The sequence below is a fragment of the Lontra canadensis genome, unplaced genomic scaffold (assembly GCF_010015895.1).
Source record: "Lontra canadensis isolate GAN:19392208 unplaced genomic scaffold, GSC_riverotter_1.0 scaffold1, whole genome shotgun sequence".
NCBI lineage: Eukaryota > Metazoa > Chordata > Mammalia > Carnivora > Mustelidae > Lontra > Lontra canadensis.
This window is the reverse complement of record NW_022630995.1, coordinates 66,596,521-66,614,314: the sequence shown is the minus strand read 5'-3', so window position 1 is coordinate 66,614,314 and position 17,794 is coordinate 66,596,521. Positions and strand designations below refer to the sequence as shown.

Genomic DNA, 17,794 nt, shown 5'->3' with positions numbered 1-17,794 from the left:
TCTGTCTAGTTCTCTAGTAAAATATTTTTAAGATTATATTTAGTTGGTTTTTTTTTAAAAAGATTTTATTTATTTATTGATAGAGATCACAAGCAGGCAGAGAGGCAGAGAGAGAGGAAGAGAAGTAGGCTCCCTGCTGAGCAGAGACCCTGATGTGGGGCTTGATCCCAGGACCCTGGAATCATGACCTGAGCCGAAGGCAGAGGCTTTAACCCCCTGCGCCAGTCAGGTGCCCCTAAGATTTTACTTATTTATTTGGCAGAGAGTGATCACAAGTAGGCAGAGAGGCAGGCAGAGAGCCTGATGCAGGGCTTGATCCCAGGACCCTGAGATCATGACCTGAGCCAAAGGCAGAGCCTTAACCCACTGAGCCACCCAGGTGCCCCTCTAATAAATAAAATCTTAACAAAGAAAGAGCTGGTGGATGGCAGAGAAAGCCAGTGCACTGAATGCCAACCCAGACGGCCAGGGAGCAGGAAAGCGGGCAGGTTCTGGAGCGGATGATAGAGGCACAAAAGCCTCTGGCAGAGGAGAAGTGCTGCCGTCAGCAGCATCTTACGGAGAAGTTTGCAGGTTATTTTTCCTGTGCTTTTTTTTTTTTTTTTTTCACACCAGAAGTGGCAGAAAAAAGCCTGGAATGTACGTTGAAGCACCAAGAAGGGGAAGCTGCCGGGAGCACTGGTTCCCCTTACCTGCCCGCACCTCTTACCTGCCTGTGTGCCCCTTACCTGTCTGCGCTCCCGGCGGGTCAGGCTGTGGCCGTGCAGGATTCGCCAAAGCATACGCGCCGCGATCTTGGTGTCGATCCACAGCAGGCGGAAGCCGTGGTAATAGTGCTTTAGCTCATCCACAACCCTCTGCCCCAGGGACTTCTGCACGGCCACCTCTGGTGGGGGGCTGTACACGGGGCCACCCTCCTCCAGCTTCTTGTTCTTGTCCTTTAGGGACTTGAGGGACTTCTCCACCACAGAGTCATCGCCCAGCGGGGCCGATGAGTGCCAGCAGCGCAACGGAAGGAACAGTGGCCCTGGGACAACCAGACTGGTAGAGGTGAGAGCCCATGGTGCTCTGGCTGCTGAGCACGTGCGCTCAGGCCTCAGAGTCCAGTAGCCACGGGGATCGGCTTTGAAGCAAAGGTGCACGGGGTGGACAGGAGTGCGGCAGTGAAATGGCACGATCCTTGTAAAGGAAGAAAGAAAAACAGTGATGAGGAGCCAGCCACAGTCCACAACCTCCCAGCACCACATGCCAATGGGAGCAACACAGACAAGAGCCCTATCACAACCACTCACACACTCAGCCTTGCCGGCTCATAAAACAGACTCCCCACTGCTTCCCAATGCCTGGAAACCACAGCAGGAAGAGGAGGAGCTACCTGCCAGGGGGCTTGTGTGAGAGACCAAAGGCAGCCAGTCCCCATGGACTCATGGAAGACACCAGGACACCAAGGAGTCTGGGCATGGGCTAGGGTCTGGGGTGAAGGGACAGGCTGGACACCCACAGTACAAGCCAGACCCTTGGCTTAGACAGACCCAACCTCAGGGAAGATCTCCCAGATGGGTTCCCAGAATTGGGGAGTCCAGGGTGGGACAGGGGTGGAGAGGGGGTGTCCTTTCCCCTAGCAGATGACTTTCTACAAAGACCTGCATTTCTTGAGCGAGTCCTGGAAGTCAGTGAGGACACCTGAATCAACGGGGCCCCAACCCTGTGTGCAGCCCAACAAAGATGTTTGTGCCAAATGCCAAAAACTTAACAAGTCACGTCCAGAGCCCACTCTTACCCTCTCTTCCCCATGCTGCTCCCGCTGCTCAGCCCAGAGCCTCAATTATAGTCCAGTGCTGGAGCAACTTACCTGCACGATTCTCAGAGCCCTACAATTGTCTATGTACCCCACCCATCTCACTAGAGACCTCCTCCCTTCCTGGTGCACAGACCCACTTCTGGGAGGCCACAGGCTCCAACTTAACCTCAGAGGCATGTGCGTACAACCAACACGCCCCAGCCTCTTCCCAGCTGCCGGATCATCTCACTGCACCTGGCCCAACGCCAGCAGTGAGGACCTGAGTTCTACAGCTGCCTGTCCCAGTCCAAATTCCAATCCACTGCTCATTGCTGTGAGACCTTGGGCAACATAATGAACCCCTCCGTGTTTCGGGAGCTTCCTCTGCGAACAGGTGTGGTAACACACACACAAAGTCTCCAGAGCCGTGCCTGGAACACAGCAACACCTACCAGAAGGGTGGCAGTGATGACTACCCTCCCATCAAAGCAGCTGAGCAGCAGCCGGTCAGGGCTGGAAGGAAGCTCTGTGAATGTCTAGACTAGATGCACCTTTTACAGACAGGGAACACCAAAGGAAAAACAGAGACGTGTCCATCTCAGTTCGCAGCCTGCATTAAGTGGGCACAGCTGGCACAGGGCACCACCAGCCACACACTGATCAAGCCCGCGCTGGTCTCCTGCCCGCCTGGAGGCCCCGTTCCCGTGTGCAGAGGGCAGGGTCAGTCCTGTGCCATGACCCCCAGATCCCCACAGTCAACGCTTGAGCAGGGAGGTTGGTGGCCTTGAGCCCACCCCGGTGCATCACAGCTCGCAAGAGAGAGGCTGCATGGAGCACAGCGGAGCTGCTCAGCCACATGGGGCTGTGGGACTGCAGCCACAGCCTGGGCCCTCTTGCCTCACCCTCACCTCCTAATGTAGGCGATGACAGTGCCCACACACAGTAATGAACCTTACCTCCCATCTCCGTCAAACTTAATTATCCAATTTTCCAACCCTCGATTAGCAAGGAAGCAAGCAAGTGGCTGCCACAAGAAGGCATGATGTCAGCAGCTGCAGGGGCAGCCAATAGGCAGAGACAGACTCGTGAAAACAGAGCATGCAGAAAAGCACCTGGCTTATCCAACTGGAGCCAGTGACCTCCAAGATCTGGCTATCTTCATGCACACTAGAGACTACTATTACTAACAATCTAGCCAGAAAGGTTTAGCTATTTTCCAAAAGCATAAAATTGCATAATCTGTTATTTTAAAAATATTTCTTAGAGTAACACTAATCTGGGCACTGCTGCCTTCCCAAGGGTAGCTGGTGCCCTGCTCTGTCCCAGCTCACGAGAGCCCACGGCTTGGCCTCGCTCTTGAAAAGTGCACGCCTTCCTCACCCACACAGGGTCCGTGGGGCCCAGCTTCCCACCAGCCAGACCCCAGTCCTGCTTTTCCTTTTCTTTCCTTTCAAAGTGGGGAAAACCCACTCCAGGCAAAAGCAACGTGTCAACAAGAAATTCACAGTCACTAGAGAACAGACTGTGGGCAATAAAAAACTTGGGGGCTCCTACTGAAGCTGCCCATTTTACTTTAGGGTGCTGATGCCCACATCCACCTCAACACATGCTCCCTGCTGCCACCTTCAAGAAGAGAAAAACTATGAATACCTTGGCTGGTTCAGTCAGGAGAACAGTTTGACTCTTGATCTCGGGCTTGTGAGTTTGAGACCACGTTGGGTGGAGAGAGGACTTAAAAATCTTTTAAAAATGAAGAGAAAAATTAAGTGGTGCCTGACAGTAGAACATATTCACAGGGGGGCGCCTGGGTGGCTCAGTGGGTTAAGCCTCTGCCTTCAGCTCAGGTCATGGTCTCGGGGTCCTGGGATCGAGCCCCGCATCGGGCTCTCTGCTCGGCGGGGAGCCTGCTTCCTCCTCTCTCTCTGCCTGCCTGTTTGCCTACTTGCGATCTCTATCTGTCAAATAAATAAATAAAATATTAAAAAAAAAAAAAAAGAACATATTCACAGGGTCAGCATTTCCTGTGCCTCATGGCACCAGCCACACAACTGCAGCATGGCAGGCAAAGGGACCCACACCTGCTCTCCCCGAGGCTCTTCCCTAACTCTTGTCAACGGCATGACTCCTGTGGCCACACGATTCCTATCATGTCCTGTTCCTGAGGGGACAGCTCACCCAGACAATGGCTTGAGCTGGAACAGGGAGAATCACAAACCTCCACGTGCCCCTTTCCATTCTTCAGGGACATGATGCCGGCAAGGGCAAAGTGATACCAGCAGCAAGAAGGGAAGCAAAGACGAACAACAGAGCAACAGGTGCCAGGACCCAGAGGAGTGATTCCCGAAGTGCAGGACATCTCTCTGCCCAAAGACAAGAGGTGAAACCACGGTTGCCTGCAGGACAAGGGGCCCCTCCACCAGGGAGCCGGAGACCACTGCCAACATCTCAGTACCTATCAGAGCCCTGGAGGCCCCGTGACACCTAGCATCCCCCATGGGAGGATACTCCAGGGGCCAGGGAAGCAGCTTTTAGTGTTTTAGCATTTCTGCAGCCCATCTCAGGAGAACTCAAACCACATGAGACTCTGGGAAGAGACTCCTGGCAGCCCCAGTCTTCCCACCAAATAAGCTCCAGGATTAATGAGTTAGTTTGCTTATTCCCAATTTTAGGGGCTCCCTCGCTGCCTTTATTTTTATGATAAAGGAGGTCAAGAGCAGCTAGACAATGGCCATGACATTGTCTTGGATCAGAAACTCCCCACCTGTTCACCCTTTGGGGTCTGGACGATTTTAGCTGAAGACTGAGATCGCAAAAGAACCACCAGAGAGAGCACAGTGGCCACCACACTGGCCTCAGGACCGCGTGGACTTCTGTGGCTGGGCTTATACACAGAGCTCTTCCCACAAATGCGGGATGGCCCTGTTAAGTGCACTTTCCTTACAATTTCTTTTGTCTAGCCTGCTTTATTTTAAGAATGCAGCATGTGTTACACAGACGAGACAAGTGAGAATCGACTGTTTGAATTCAGCAAGGCTTCCAGTCAACAGCTGGCTAGCCGTTGTTCAGCTGGGGGAAGTCAAGTCGTATGTGTGTTTTCGAATGCACAGGGCTTGGTGCCCCTGACACCTCCCTGCCTTGCTCAAGGGTCACCTGTCCTTAACCGTGTGGCTCAGTATTTCTTATACTGAACCAGCAAAAGGAAATGCAACATGGCCGGGATGCTGAGACTGATAAAGACTTCAATTCTCACCTGTAACCTCTCATTTGAAGTGTAGCTGTTCATCTGAACAGCTTTTTGGTTCCCACTGCTCAACAGTTTTTTTTCTTTTCCCTATAATCTTCTTTTATTTATTTTTAAGTAGGCTCTACACACAACATGGGGCTCAAACTCACGACCTTGAAAGGAAGAGTCACCCACTCCACCAAATGAGCCAGCAGGTGCCCCACACTGCTTAACTTTCTAAAGAAAGCACTTAACTTTCTACAAATTGTTAACTTGTAAAAAAATTTGTATTAATAAAGCAGTTTTTATGTTTGTTTATTTGGTTTTATTTCACAGAAAGAGAGAGACCACAAGTAGGCAGAGAGGCAGGCAGAGAGAGAGGGGGAAGAAGGTTCCCTGCCGAGCAAAGAGCCCAACGCGGGGCTCGATCCTGCGACCCCAAGACCATGACCCGAGCCAAAGGCAGAGGCTTAACCCACTGAGCCATCCAGGTGCCCCAGTTTTTATGTTTTATTTATTTTTATTTTTGTTTTTTTAGATTTTTAAATTTATTTATTTGACAAGACGGAGATCACAAGTGGGCAGAAAGGCAGGCGGGGGGGGGGGAGCAGACTCCCCGCTGAGCAGAGAGCCCAATGTGGGGCTGGATCCCAGGACCCTGGGATCATGACCTGAGCCAAAGGCAGAGGCTTTAACCCACTAAGCCATCCAGGTGCCCCAGTTTTTATGTTTTAATATGAATCTTAAATGCAGGTACATTTGACTCTTAAAAGGTGGTTGAAAAATTCAACATCCATCCCTAACAAAAACAGGAATAAAAATACAGGGCAGAGAGTACTAAAAACAAAATCTAACATGACATAGGCCAAACACTAGACACTCCACTGTTTGCTGGAGTGACAACGCAGCTGCTCAGACGCCAGGCCCGGCGGCTGAGGAAGTGGGAAATCAGAAGCACGGGCACCAGAAGGAGAGATGCACAGGGCGCTGGGCCCCAACATACCATGCCTCCAAGGACAGGTGGTACCGTGTGAGCTAGAACACGATAAACAAGCTGTGAGAAGTGGCTGGACACAAGAAAACTGGTGACTTACATGCCAGCAATGATCACGTAGAAAAATAATGAAAAAGATGACCCAGGAACACCACACCCAACATGTCTGGGCATCCTCTTAGAGGCACCAGGTGTGGCCCAGATAAAGAAAATGACAGACCTCTTCCTGAAACAAGCGAAAAGCTCTTACTAAAGAAAACAGCTAACCCCCTAGGAAACTGTGGGCACCTTTAATATTCCCAAACAATTTTATGGGTTTTTAAAAAGATTTTATTTATTCATTTGAGAAAGAGAGAGAGAGACAGTACATGCACTAGCAGGGGGAGCAGCAGAGGGAGAGGGAGAAGCAGACTCCCCGCTGAGGGGCTCAATCCCCAGGACCCTAGGACGATGACCTGAGCTGAGGGCAGACACTTAAATGACTGAGCCCCCCAGGAGCCCTGATTTTATGGTTTTGAGGACACTCCAGTTACAATCCCAAAAAGACCACCTTAGAACTGAAATAATTCAGAAGTAAACCCAGAAAGGACTGTCCAGAAAGGAAGTGTTCCAGGCCTGGTCCCCTGCAGATAAAAGCCAGCAGGAGGCCTCACTGGGGGAAACGTCAGGTGGAGACCAGTCAGACACAAGTGTCCCACGCGAGAGAAAAGGGCACAGAAGGCTCTGCAGGCCGCTGGGGTCACTGATTGGCAGCACCACCCCCCCAACGCCCCACCGCCGAGTGGTTCATGCAGGTGAACCAGCCCCCACCGCAGTCCTCTAACCTCCCTTAGAGGTCTGGTACCTAGAAACCAGACACTTCACACAAAAACCCAGACTTCTAGGTTGTCTTGAAAGAAAAACAAGAGCTGGCCTTACGAGGCTTTATGGTAAGCAGGAGTTGCACCCCAGGATCAGCAGCCCCTGCTTCCAGCCTCGCGCTGGGCCCCATGCCCCCGAGAGGGTTACCCGTGGATTACAGAGTTTGCTTTAGAATTAAATCTAGAAATGCTCACTTAGGCAAGAGTAAAGATGTTCCATGAACATTCATCAATGGCTCCGTATCATAAAAAGAAAGAGCTCATGACAACAACATCTTACATTGGTCAAAAGAGAAATCTAATTAAAATCAAACCCAGGGGTACCTGGGTGGCTCTGTCGGTTGAGTGGCTGACTCTTGATTTCAGCTCAGGCCGTGATCCTGGGGATGTTGTTGTTGTGCTCTGAACTCAGTGGGGAGTCTGCTCGGGATTGCCTCTCCCCCAACACCCACTCTAAAATAATAAATAAAATCTTTGAAATCAAACCCAAGATCAGGGTGCCTGGGTGGCTCAGGCAGTTAAGCATCTGCCTTTGGCTCAGGTCATGATCCTGGGGTCCTGGGATCAAGCCCCACATCTGGCTCCCTGCTCAGCAGGGAGTCTGCCTCTCCCTCTCCCTACAGCTCCCCCTGCTTGTGAACACACTCTTTCTCTCTCTAATAAATAAAATCCTGTTTAAAAAAAAAAAAAAAATCAAATCCAAGAGCCAGGTGGGGAGTACTCTTGCCACATGCAGGGGCCAGCAAGGATTGCTGCTGGGAGGGGCTCTGAATCAGACTCTTCTGTGTCCCCACCATACACCGCATGTGTGCCAACCTCATTCCACAAAGATGCTCACACATGCAAGAAAAGCCTCTCAAGCCCCCTGTGTTTAAACACAATTTTGCTTCACCATCAACCAAGTTTTTGTGTATGACTTACATAGTTTTTATTTTAGGAAACTAAATCTGTTCCAGGAAGCATTCTCCAGAAAAGTGTTATAGACAAGATGAAGTGATAAATGAACAAGCTCAAATTATAAGAAAACTCAGAAGACCCTATAGCTCTGTGGTTGTGAGGGGCCAGCTGGACAGCAATTGGGAAAGATGTCTGTATTCCCAGATTGGAAGAATCTGGGCTGTCCAAAGGGAGAGACAGGCTCTACTCTGGGTATCTCGGGCAAGTGGACAAGGGCCTGGGAGTCAAGAGACAGGTCTGGGAATCCAACCACGTAGGTGGGGAAGCTGATCAGAAGGAAACTATGCTCGGGGATGCCGGGCAGAGGGAATGGTGGGTGGGAGAGCACAGGAACCCTGAGGGACGTTCGAGTCCACGTATGACAGTGGACAGGGAAGTATGGATGCCACTCCCCCCAGGAAGTCCTCCAGCCTCACAAAGTACCACCACAGGGAAGGGCTAAGTCCACCACATCCCACACATCCCCCACCAGGTGGGGGCAAGCCTTGCGGCCAACAGTCACTCAACACAATGCTCTACAAAGGACCAAATGGGGTTTGAGGGAGGGTCTTGGTGCAGCCTATGTCTCCTTGCACAAGTACATGAAAACCCACAGACAAACAGCTGTGGGAATGTGGAAAAGCACATGGTGCACAGTAAGTACACACTTTTCAAAAAACAGACACATGAAGAAAAGACCAGAATAAAATTCACCAAAATGTAATAATATTTACAACAGGTACTAGGATCATGAATGTTTATTTTCCCAAGTTCCAATAACATATGAGGTTAAAGAACAGGAGGGTAGACTATACCATCCCCTCCAAATCAGGAGTCACACAGCACTCAAGCATTTTCAAGCTCCCACTTTAAAGGGACGCACAGTGACGTTGTTGACTTACAGGTGGCTTATCAGCCCCACGGTGTTGGCACAGCTGAGACAGGCACGATCTCTCAGAGTACCTACGACAAAGACAAGGAGAAAACAAGAATATAAGTCTCAAACCAGGGGCTGCAGACTGATTTCACCTTTTAGAGTCTCTTTTGCAGAGTAAGTCTCTGGAATTCTGTTCTGAATGTTGGAAGGTTTCAGAGTGCTGCTAAGTGAAGGGTCTGTTCAGTTAGGAACACAGGGTCTTGGGGTAGCCCTAGAAAGAAGGGGAATCTTAAACAGCCCCGGGCTTCAAACACCCCAACCAGGGATACCGAGTTTCACCAGCACAGGGTCCACAGAGCCCAGGCATGGGGGTCTTCCCAGGCAGGACCACTCCCTCACTCCAGCTGATGCCAGGCTGCATGGGACCCCCAACGCCCAGACACCCCACAGAGCAACAAGGACCCCATGCAAACAGCCCAACACCTTCTCTGCCCACAGGAAGGGGCGAGGGCTATGAGAATTACTGGTAAAACAGACACTAAGAGCAAGCTATTTCTTGGATAAACAGTACTGGTGAGTGTACAGCATACTTTAATGATTTTGGTGTATTTTTAACACTTTTTCTAAATCAGTATGGTTTCTGTAAGCATAAATTCAGAGTTCGTTCTCAAGACCAATGCCCTGGCTTACCTGGGATCAAGCCCTGTGCTGTGGAGACCTCCTGCGGAGGGAACGTAACAAATATGGGGGCCACGGGGCCAGAGGCACCATGCTGACAGGGTGCCAGGCCACAAGGCTGGAAAGGCAGGCTGGCACCCTAAGACCCTGAGGCAGCAGGAGTACACAGAGCTGGTGCGGGGTGCTGAGGGTTCAGTCTGGGAACCAGAGTGAGAAGGGAGGAGAGAAGATGGGTATGACAGGGGACAGGTGCCAGCCCAAAACACCCTTCGAGCAGGCCAGGCAGGGGAGACCCAAGCAGCTCCGGCGGACCCTCTGGAGACAAAGACTTCTACTTGTCACTTTATGTATCCCAAGAGAAACCTAGTGTCATCACAGGCAACTTCAGTGTAGAAGGCTATTCCCATCAAATTCGGGACCTTGTAGTATAGGTGACAGTCTTGTTTAAGCTGGGCTCTGGGCTCCCAAGTGGTTACCATGATTCATAATCTTTTATACTTCAAACACTACATTTTAAGTAACATGAAGCCCTTCTTACTCCAGCTGAGGACCAAACAGAAGTGTGCCAGACCTGAACTAGCCCCGCACCTCAAGAACATGGCTCCCAGCCCCGCACCCGCCTCCCCCCAGCAAAAAGACAAGCTGTCACAGCTCCCAGAGCTCCTTGGCCTGCCCTCCCATCACTATATTATGTGAACTGCACATCCCCTGTCCTACCTGGCCCCTTCCCACAATCTCTGCACTCTGAAGGTTTCCCCAGCCCTCCAAGGAGCCTGCTCCTAAGGGATCCAGGGGGAGGACTCGGGGATACGGGCTATAGATGGGCCATTTCCTCCTTCTATAAATCCCTTTAATCCCCATCCCCACAACCAATTCTCCAACTCTCTGGCCCTAGCTGGACAGCCTACTAGTTGGTTCTGTCTGACCCTACCTGGAGTTAGTGCACCCCCACAGTTATTAAGGCTTCAGTCCCACAACACTGCTCAGCTTCAGACCCCAGTTGCAAATAGGGTCCTCAGGTCACCCACATCTCTGCCAATTACAAATAGGAGGGTTCCCACCACCACTTTGAGTTTTATTAATTCTCTCCAACAACATAGAACTCAGGAAAATTATCTACTATTATAGTTTATTATAAAGGACATGAGGACCAGCCAGATGGGGAGGCACATAGTGCATGGTTTAGAAGACTTCTGAGTGCAGGAGTCTGTGTCCCTGTGGGCTTGGCATCTACAGATGCCACTAAGTCCAATGCTCCCCAAGACCCCTTAGTCAAGAGTTCTTTTCTTCATTACCTAGACATGACTGATCACACCCTAGGCCACTGGCAATCAATGTCAATTCCCAGACCCTCTCCCCTCCCTGAAGGTTGGGATTCTACAACAGAGCTGAACAGTCCTCAAAACTGTCAAGAAAACCCTGAGAAACATGTCACAGCCGAGACTAAAGAGAAATAACTACAACCTGTAATGTGGTGTCCTGGGTAAGGTCCTGGGGTGCAGCAAGACATCAGAAATAAAATATGTGCACAATAAAGGAAAGGTACTAATAAAAAACAAAGGTGAATAGAAAGTATGTAAATAACAAAGTAAAAAAATCAGAATAAAGTGTGGGACAGAGGGCACCTGAGTGGCTCAGCTAGTTAAGCAATTGCCTTCAGCTCAGGTCATGATCCCGGAGTCCAGGGATCGAGTCCCGCATCCGGCTCCCAGCTCCACGGGGAGTCTGCTTCTCCCTCTGACCTTCTCCTCACTAATGCTCTCTCTCACTGTCTCTCCCTCAAATAAATAAATAAATAAAATCTTTAAAATAAAATAAATAAAATTTTAAAAAGTGTGAGACAGAATAAAAGAAATCTGAATACAGTATGGAGCTCAGTTAGTAACAATGTACCAATGTTGGTTCACTAATTGTGACAATGAGCCACACTGACAGAAAAAGTTAATACTGGGGAAACTTGCTGCAGAAAAGGGCCACTGCGCCCAGCCAGGAATGTTCTGGAAGGTTCAAGAATGGATTCGGAGTCCAGCCGTGGGTCTCCCAGGCTCTGGATTCCCTGTTGGTCCTACAGCAAACCTAATGTCCAAGCCACTCTCAGCCCCTTCCTGTATAATAAAGAACAGTGCTAACTACAAGAAACATCTGTATTCCCAGAATGACACAACCATAAAAACAAATTCTGCTCACTTTTAAACTGTGAACGTGCTACAGAAACCTGAAGTGGCCAAAGTATTTTTATTACCATGCTTAACAGGGAAGAGATACACGGAGAACTCTAACAGCAGAGGGACCTGGACACCCAGACCATTCACACCGTCAACTCCCACTGCTCAGTGCCCTTCCCATGGCTCCAAAGTTCTAAGCAGCCAACAGTCATTACTGTTAAAAATTACAAGAATCATGTTTCTTGGGTGTGCTTTTGTGAATCCTAAAGTACTTTGAAATATATTTCACTTGAGCCTCTAATACTTGTAAGGGAAGTACTAATCTTAACAGATAAGGAACAAACTCAGGTTAATGTAAAAAGAATCAGAAAGGGAGTCTGGACTACTGACATATGGACCCCTAAGAACCCCGAGTTAGGTGTGATCTCTGTGTGGACAGCAGAATCACAGAGGCTGGGGATACCAGGGGACCTGCCTGGGGCCATCCCGAGCAAGGCCAGGGGTCCCCTCTACAAACACGTAACTGTACTAGAATACCGGCGCTGTGGATGTCCTACAAGCCCGCAGACCCTGGCCATCTCATCTCAAGGAGTCCTAAACGTGTCCCAAGGGCACGACTTTCCCCGAGAGTGAACACGGCGTTCCACCAAGCTTAACCACGACAGGAGCGCCCAGACCGTCCCAGGGCTGGCCGTTAGCGCGCTCCCTTCAAAAAACTTTCCGAACCCCGCTCAGGACGCCGCCGCCAGCAGCCGGGCGGCTAAGGTCACGGTGCGAGTGAGTCACAGGCCGCCGCCCCGCGCGCGGCTCCCACACCCCGACACCGGGCTGGCCAGGGCGGGCAGAGGGGCGAGGCGGCGCAAGGTCCCAGCCCCGCGTGACCCCAGCCCCAGCCCAAGGTCCGAGCGCCACTACCCAGCGACCCACCAGGGCGCCCGCCGGCGCTGTGCTGCCGCGGGGCAGCCGAGGCCCGAGGCTCGAGGCCCGAGACCGTCCCACCCGGACTCCCGGCCCTCTGCTCTCGTCCTCCCGACGCCGCCAGCCCCGGCCCCAGGCCTCGGCCCCGCCCGGCCCACCCGACCCCGCCGGCCCCGGCTCCAGGCCCCGCGCTGTCGGCAGAGCGCCGGCTTCTTACCCCTCGGGGCGGCGGTGCGGGGCGGCGGGAGGCGAGAGGGCGCCCAGCTGCAGCAGCTCCTCAATAAGATGGACGCCATGTGCCCAGCCGCGGCGGCCGCTCGGGCCTCCTGCTGCTGCCTCCTCCTCCTGCGCGGCGGCTGCGGCTGCTCGCCCGCCCGCCCGCCGGCGCCTCGGCCCGCCCGCGCGGACGGTTGAAGGCGACGGTTGGCTCCCGGCGGCGGGCGCTCAGCTCAAGGACCCGGCACCGGCGGCAGCCATGTCCCGGCACAGCGTCCGGCAGCGCGGGGCGGGGCAGCCAGGCCGCCGCTCCCATTGGGCCCCTCGGGCGCCCGCCGCCCGCCAGGTGCAGGGCGGGCTCGGGCCGCCGCGGACTGCGGGTCCCGGCGTGCCCCGCGACGGCCGGACCCCGAGACCGCGCGGAATTCTGGGGCCCGCCGCGCCGGCCGCGCTTGCGCGCTGGGCCCTTCCGGGTCGGGGCAGGCGGAGAGCGGCGGCGCGCGCTGCTGGGGGCGCTCGGAGGAGGGCCCTATGGAGGAACGCAGTCCGCCGGGTTTGGGTGGCGGAGCAGGTGCTCGCTGTAGGTTTCGTCCCCTTCCCGCGCGTAGCCCCGAGGGGCCCTCCCTGGGGCCGGGCCTAGGGCTGCGCCCCCAGCTCACGGGCTGACCCTCCCAGCTGAGCTCAGACGCCTGCTCCAGAAGATCTTCCACCCAGAGCGGACCTTTTAGCCCACGCTCTCCTTTCCTAAGATGGGGTTCTTTCGTCATGGTCGTACGGGGACGGAGGAGGTGATGCAGGAAAAGCAGGCAGGGAGAGATGGGGTGGGCGGCTCCTGGGGTTCAGTGGACGTGGTCCCCCCCCGCCCCCCACCCCCAGCAGGCAACTCCTGCCAGCCTGCACTCCAGCCCGGCGGCAACAGGCTCCTCCTCGGGACACGCTCCCGTCCTTGCCCCATCCCACGCTTAGCCTGGAAGGCCTTTTACCTCCCTCTGGCCTTACGTGCCTGTTTCTTGTTCGCGGATGTAAATCCCAAGGTACCGCTTAGGGGAGGTCCGGCAGTACTTACTCGGTGCAGAACTGTTCTCTGGGCTGCAGGAGTGTGGAAGCCCTAATCTTAGCAGGCTCCCCGCTCTTGAGAGACTGAACTTGGTTGAATTGCATGTCTCTTTGGGGGGCTCGGCCCTCACCATCAGGAAGAAGATGCCTCCCTGCAGTGGTTTTCTTTTCCGGGACTGTCAGATGCTGGGCGGAGATGGGCCTGGCGTCCCCATCTCAGGTGGGAGAAAATGGAGCTAGTTAGTGCAGAGCATTTGGGAGACCAGATGAAGTGCTTATGTTGTCACTGGGCAGTGAGCGCTACGGACATCATAACACAGAGTTAATCTAAGCACGTTGATGCCTGAAACAGGCCTCCCAGGTCAAAAGCCCATAAAGCCAGGACCCTATCCTATACATCCCTCAGGAGGCAATGGTGGGATAACGAAGGATAGTTCTTGTCCGTGGACCCCAGGGTCAGGTCTGAATCAGGGCAAACAGGTGCTCAGGATCAGATAGGACTGGCCTTCCAATGTCCAAAGTGTAGGAGAAGGCTTGTGCTGATACTAGTAACTGACATTGGCCCTCAGCTCCTGAAGGCTGGGTTCCAAAGCCATCAAGGGGCAGGTAGGGAGCCCCACAGAGTGGGTGAGAATCAAAGCTGGTCCCTAACAATGCTGTGTCTGCAGGACTTTGAAGGACAGAGGATGGGGGGAAGGCCCCATCTGCCTCTGTACTGCCCAAGGGGTCAAGTGTAAGGAAATACGGCAACAATGTTCACTTGTCCTTGGCATGATTCTCCTGTGGCCCACCTAAGTTGCATGAGAGAGAGAAGCAAAAATAGAGGGGGCGCTTGTGAACACCCACCTGGGATGCTTTCTGCAGCTCCAATGCTAGGGTGGAGTTTTAGGGAAAGTCCTTTTTAACAATACCTTTATTGGACTTTCTTTCTTTTTGCAAAGATTTTATTTATTTGAGAGAGTCAAGCCAGGCGAGAGGCAGAGGGAGAGGGAGACGCAGGCTCCCTGATGAGCAGGGAGCCCAATGCAGGCCTCCATTCCAGGACCCTGAGATTAGGACCTGAGCCTAGAAGGCAGAGGCTCAACCGACTGAACTCCCCAGGCAATCCCCATTATTGGTTTTTCTTATTAGCTAAAGAACATGTGCTTATTATAAGCATTTTAAGTTTATAAAAATAAATATAAAGGGGCACCTGGGTGGCTCAGTCGGTTAAGCGGCTGCCTTCAGCTGAGGTCATGGTCCCAGGGTCATGGGATGGAGCCTCTCATCAGGCTCCCTGCTTGGCGGGGAATCTGCTTCTCCCTTTGCCTCTCGCCCCTGTTTGTGCACTCGCTCACTCTCTCTCAAATAAATAAAATCTTTAAAAATAAAAGGCATATAAAGAAACAAGTAGAGGGGTACCTGACTGGCTCAATCCATAAAGCATGCAGGGCTTGATGTTGGGGTCAGAAGTTCAAGTCCTACATTGGGCATAGAGCTTACTTAATAATAAAAATAATAATTAAAAAAACAAGTAGAAACCTGGCATCCTGCCAGCTTGCCATCCATACCCTTAATGCCACGTCAGTGGCTGCCTTCTTGCTCCCCGCCTACTCATGCAGCAGTCCAAGTGTACAGAATCCTGGCAGTGGGTCTGTTTTTGTATCACAGACTCTGCTGTTTTTCTTTCTTTTTTCTCTCTTTTTTTAAAGTCCTTTTTCTTTTCTCTATGCTCCCTACAAATTGAACATAATCTTCCATAGTCGCTCCATGTTTACACAAGTGACAAGAGTCCCAAGAAACAAGGTGGGATACACAGCACAAATGCCCCAGCTAGGGAGTTTAGAGAATCGGTTGAGGATGAGGTCAGGAGTCAGGTTAGGGATCTGGTTGGGGGGAGGTCATGTTAGACATTGGGTTAGAGGATCAGGTTAGGAATCAGGATAGCGGAGGAAGACCCAGCTGTTTGCCCTCCTGTGGCCAGGATCAGGCTCAGAGCAGGCTCAGATCAGGCTCAGAAACTGGATTGTACAGGGTTGGAGTTTTGCCCAGAAGGGTGATGAAGGAAGAGAGGGACTGTAGAGTTTAAGATGTGTGCAAAAGAGTGGCTGTAAGGTTTGACTGGGAAATTTAAACGGGGGATGAGGGGAAGTGAGGAAAAGGTGGGAGCCGCTTGGGATAGTGGAAAGTGGCAGGACCACTGGCCTGTGGGGCTGCGGGTCCTGAAGGGCCTTGGGAGTCAGGTACCATGGGAGTCAGGTACCACAGCAAGTGAGCTAGCAAAAGAGGGATGTTCACAGTGGGTGGTGGGTGGCTTGCATTTATTGGCTATGGCAAGTGCGAGGATGTGAGCCCAGGAGAAGGGCCTGAAGTGAAGCTGAAGGGCAAGGCCCTTGGGGTGGAAGAGCCAGGACACCTTTGAGCACCATGGGGAAAGGCATGCCTTCCTCCAACTGAAAGCAGCCTCAGCCAGGCATACACAGCAGAAGGAGCAGGTAACTAGCCTCCAGCCCTATCTTGTTGTTGGAACAACATACACAACCAGGGTGATGGCCCGGACTAGAGTATGGAAGAGACTTTTATTTGGGTCCTTGAGTACACAGGAATGGTGTCTATTGGGCTGAGTCTAAGCCTACTCACTCCCCACAGCGTCACCCATTCTTAGGTTTCTGGGTTTCCTGGAAAATGCTCCATTCAGCAGCTTTCCTTGACCCTTCTGCTTCCTTCTGCCTGCCAAGCACTGTGGGTGATGGGATGGAAAGGACGGACCCTGGACTTCTGATCTTGGACTTGTTCTACCTAATCGAGGAAACATCCATCTTTTCTCAGCCACTGTTATTTGAAGGGGTTTCTGTATATAAAACTGAACTTTATTGTAACAAACTCAAGGACAGATCCCTAGAAGCTGGATTGCTGAGTCAGTGTGACTGCCAAGGTATATTTTTGTAAACCTTTAAAATTAAAGTTTTTATTATTTTTTAAGATTTTATTTATTAGAGAGAGAGCAAGCGGGGGGAAAAGCAGGGGGAGCCTGGCATAGGACTCTATCCCAGAACCCTGGAATCATGACCTGAGCTGAAGTTAGACGCTTAGCCAACTGAGCCACCCAGGTGCCCCTCATTTGTTGATTTTTTTTTAATTTTTTATAAGATTTTTTATTTATTTATTTGACAGAGATCACAAGTAGGCAGAGAGGCAGGCAGAGAGAGAGGAAGGGAAGCAGGCTCCCCGCTGAGCAGAGAGCCCGATGCGGGGCTCGATCCCAGGACCCTGGGATCATGACCCGAGCTGAAGGCAGAGGCTTTAACCCACTGAGCCACCCAGGTGCCCCTCATTTGTTGATTTTTAACAGCTTCTATTTTTTCTATAGAGGTTTCTCTTCATTCATTAGATCATATTTTCCTTTATTGAACATCTTCAAACACCTGCCTTAAAGTTTTTCTCCGCCATATCTAAAACTGGGCTTATGGTTGGTTCTTTCTTTTCTTTTTTTTTTAAGATTTTATTTATTTATTTGACAGAAATCACAAGTAGACAGAGAGGCAGACAGAGAGAGAGGAGGAAGCAGGCTTCCTGCTGAGCAGAGAGCCCCATGCGGGTCTCGATCCCAGGACCCTGAGATCATGACCTGAGCTGAAGGCAGACGCTTTAACCCACTGAGCCACCCAGGCGCCCCTTTTCTAAGATTTTATTTATTTATTTGACAGACAGAGATCACAGGCATACAGAGAGAAGAAGCAGGCTCCCCACTGAGCAGAGAGCCCCATGCGGGGCTTGATCCCAGGACCCTGGGATCATGACCTGAGCTGAAGGCAGAGGCTTTAACCCACTGAGCCACCTAGGCATCCCAATGGTTGGTTTCTATTAATTGTTTTTTTACCTTGATAATGGCCACATCTCCTTTTTTCTTTGCATGCTCAGTGACTTTGTTGCTCACTGATTGTTGTGGATGATATGCTATAGTCTCTAGATTCTGTTATCTTCCTTTGACAATGACATGTGTGCTTTCAGATCACTAAACACTCTGTGGCTTCTGCCTTCTGCCCTCCAGATTCCCATTCTGGGAAAGTCAGCCCCTGTGTTGGGAGGATACTCAAGCAGCCTGAGAGAAG

General features: G+C 51.8%; 1 protein-coding gene across 2 annotated transcripts in view; it reads right to left on the bottom strand.

The window, feature by feature from the left end:
- LETM1 (leucine zipper and EF-hand containing transmembrane protein 1) overlaps positions 1 to 12,947 on the bottom strand; it is a 37,468-nt gene extending 24,521 nt beyond the window's left edge. For both annotated transcript variants that reach the window (XM_032856389.1, XM_032856398.1), the window contains exons 1-3: positions 12,649 to 12,947; positions 8,696 to 8,756; positions 729 to 1,179 (exon numbers count right to left, since the gene is read on the bottom strand). In XM_032856389.1, the coding sequence (XP_032712280.1) occupies positions 729 to 1,179; positions 8,696 to 8,756; positions 12,649 to 12,727 (591 nt within the window). In that variant the 5' untranslated portion in view covers positions 12,728 to 12,947. The remainder of the gene's footprint in view (positions 1 to 728; positions 1,180 to 8,695; positions 8,757 to 12,648) is intronic.
- Between the last annotated feature and the right edge of the window lie 4,847 nt (positions 12,948 to 17,794).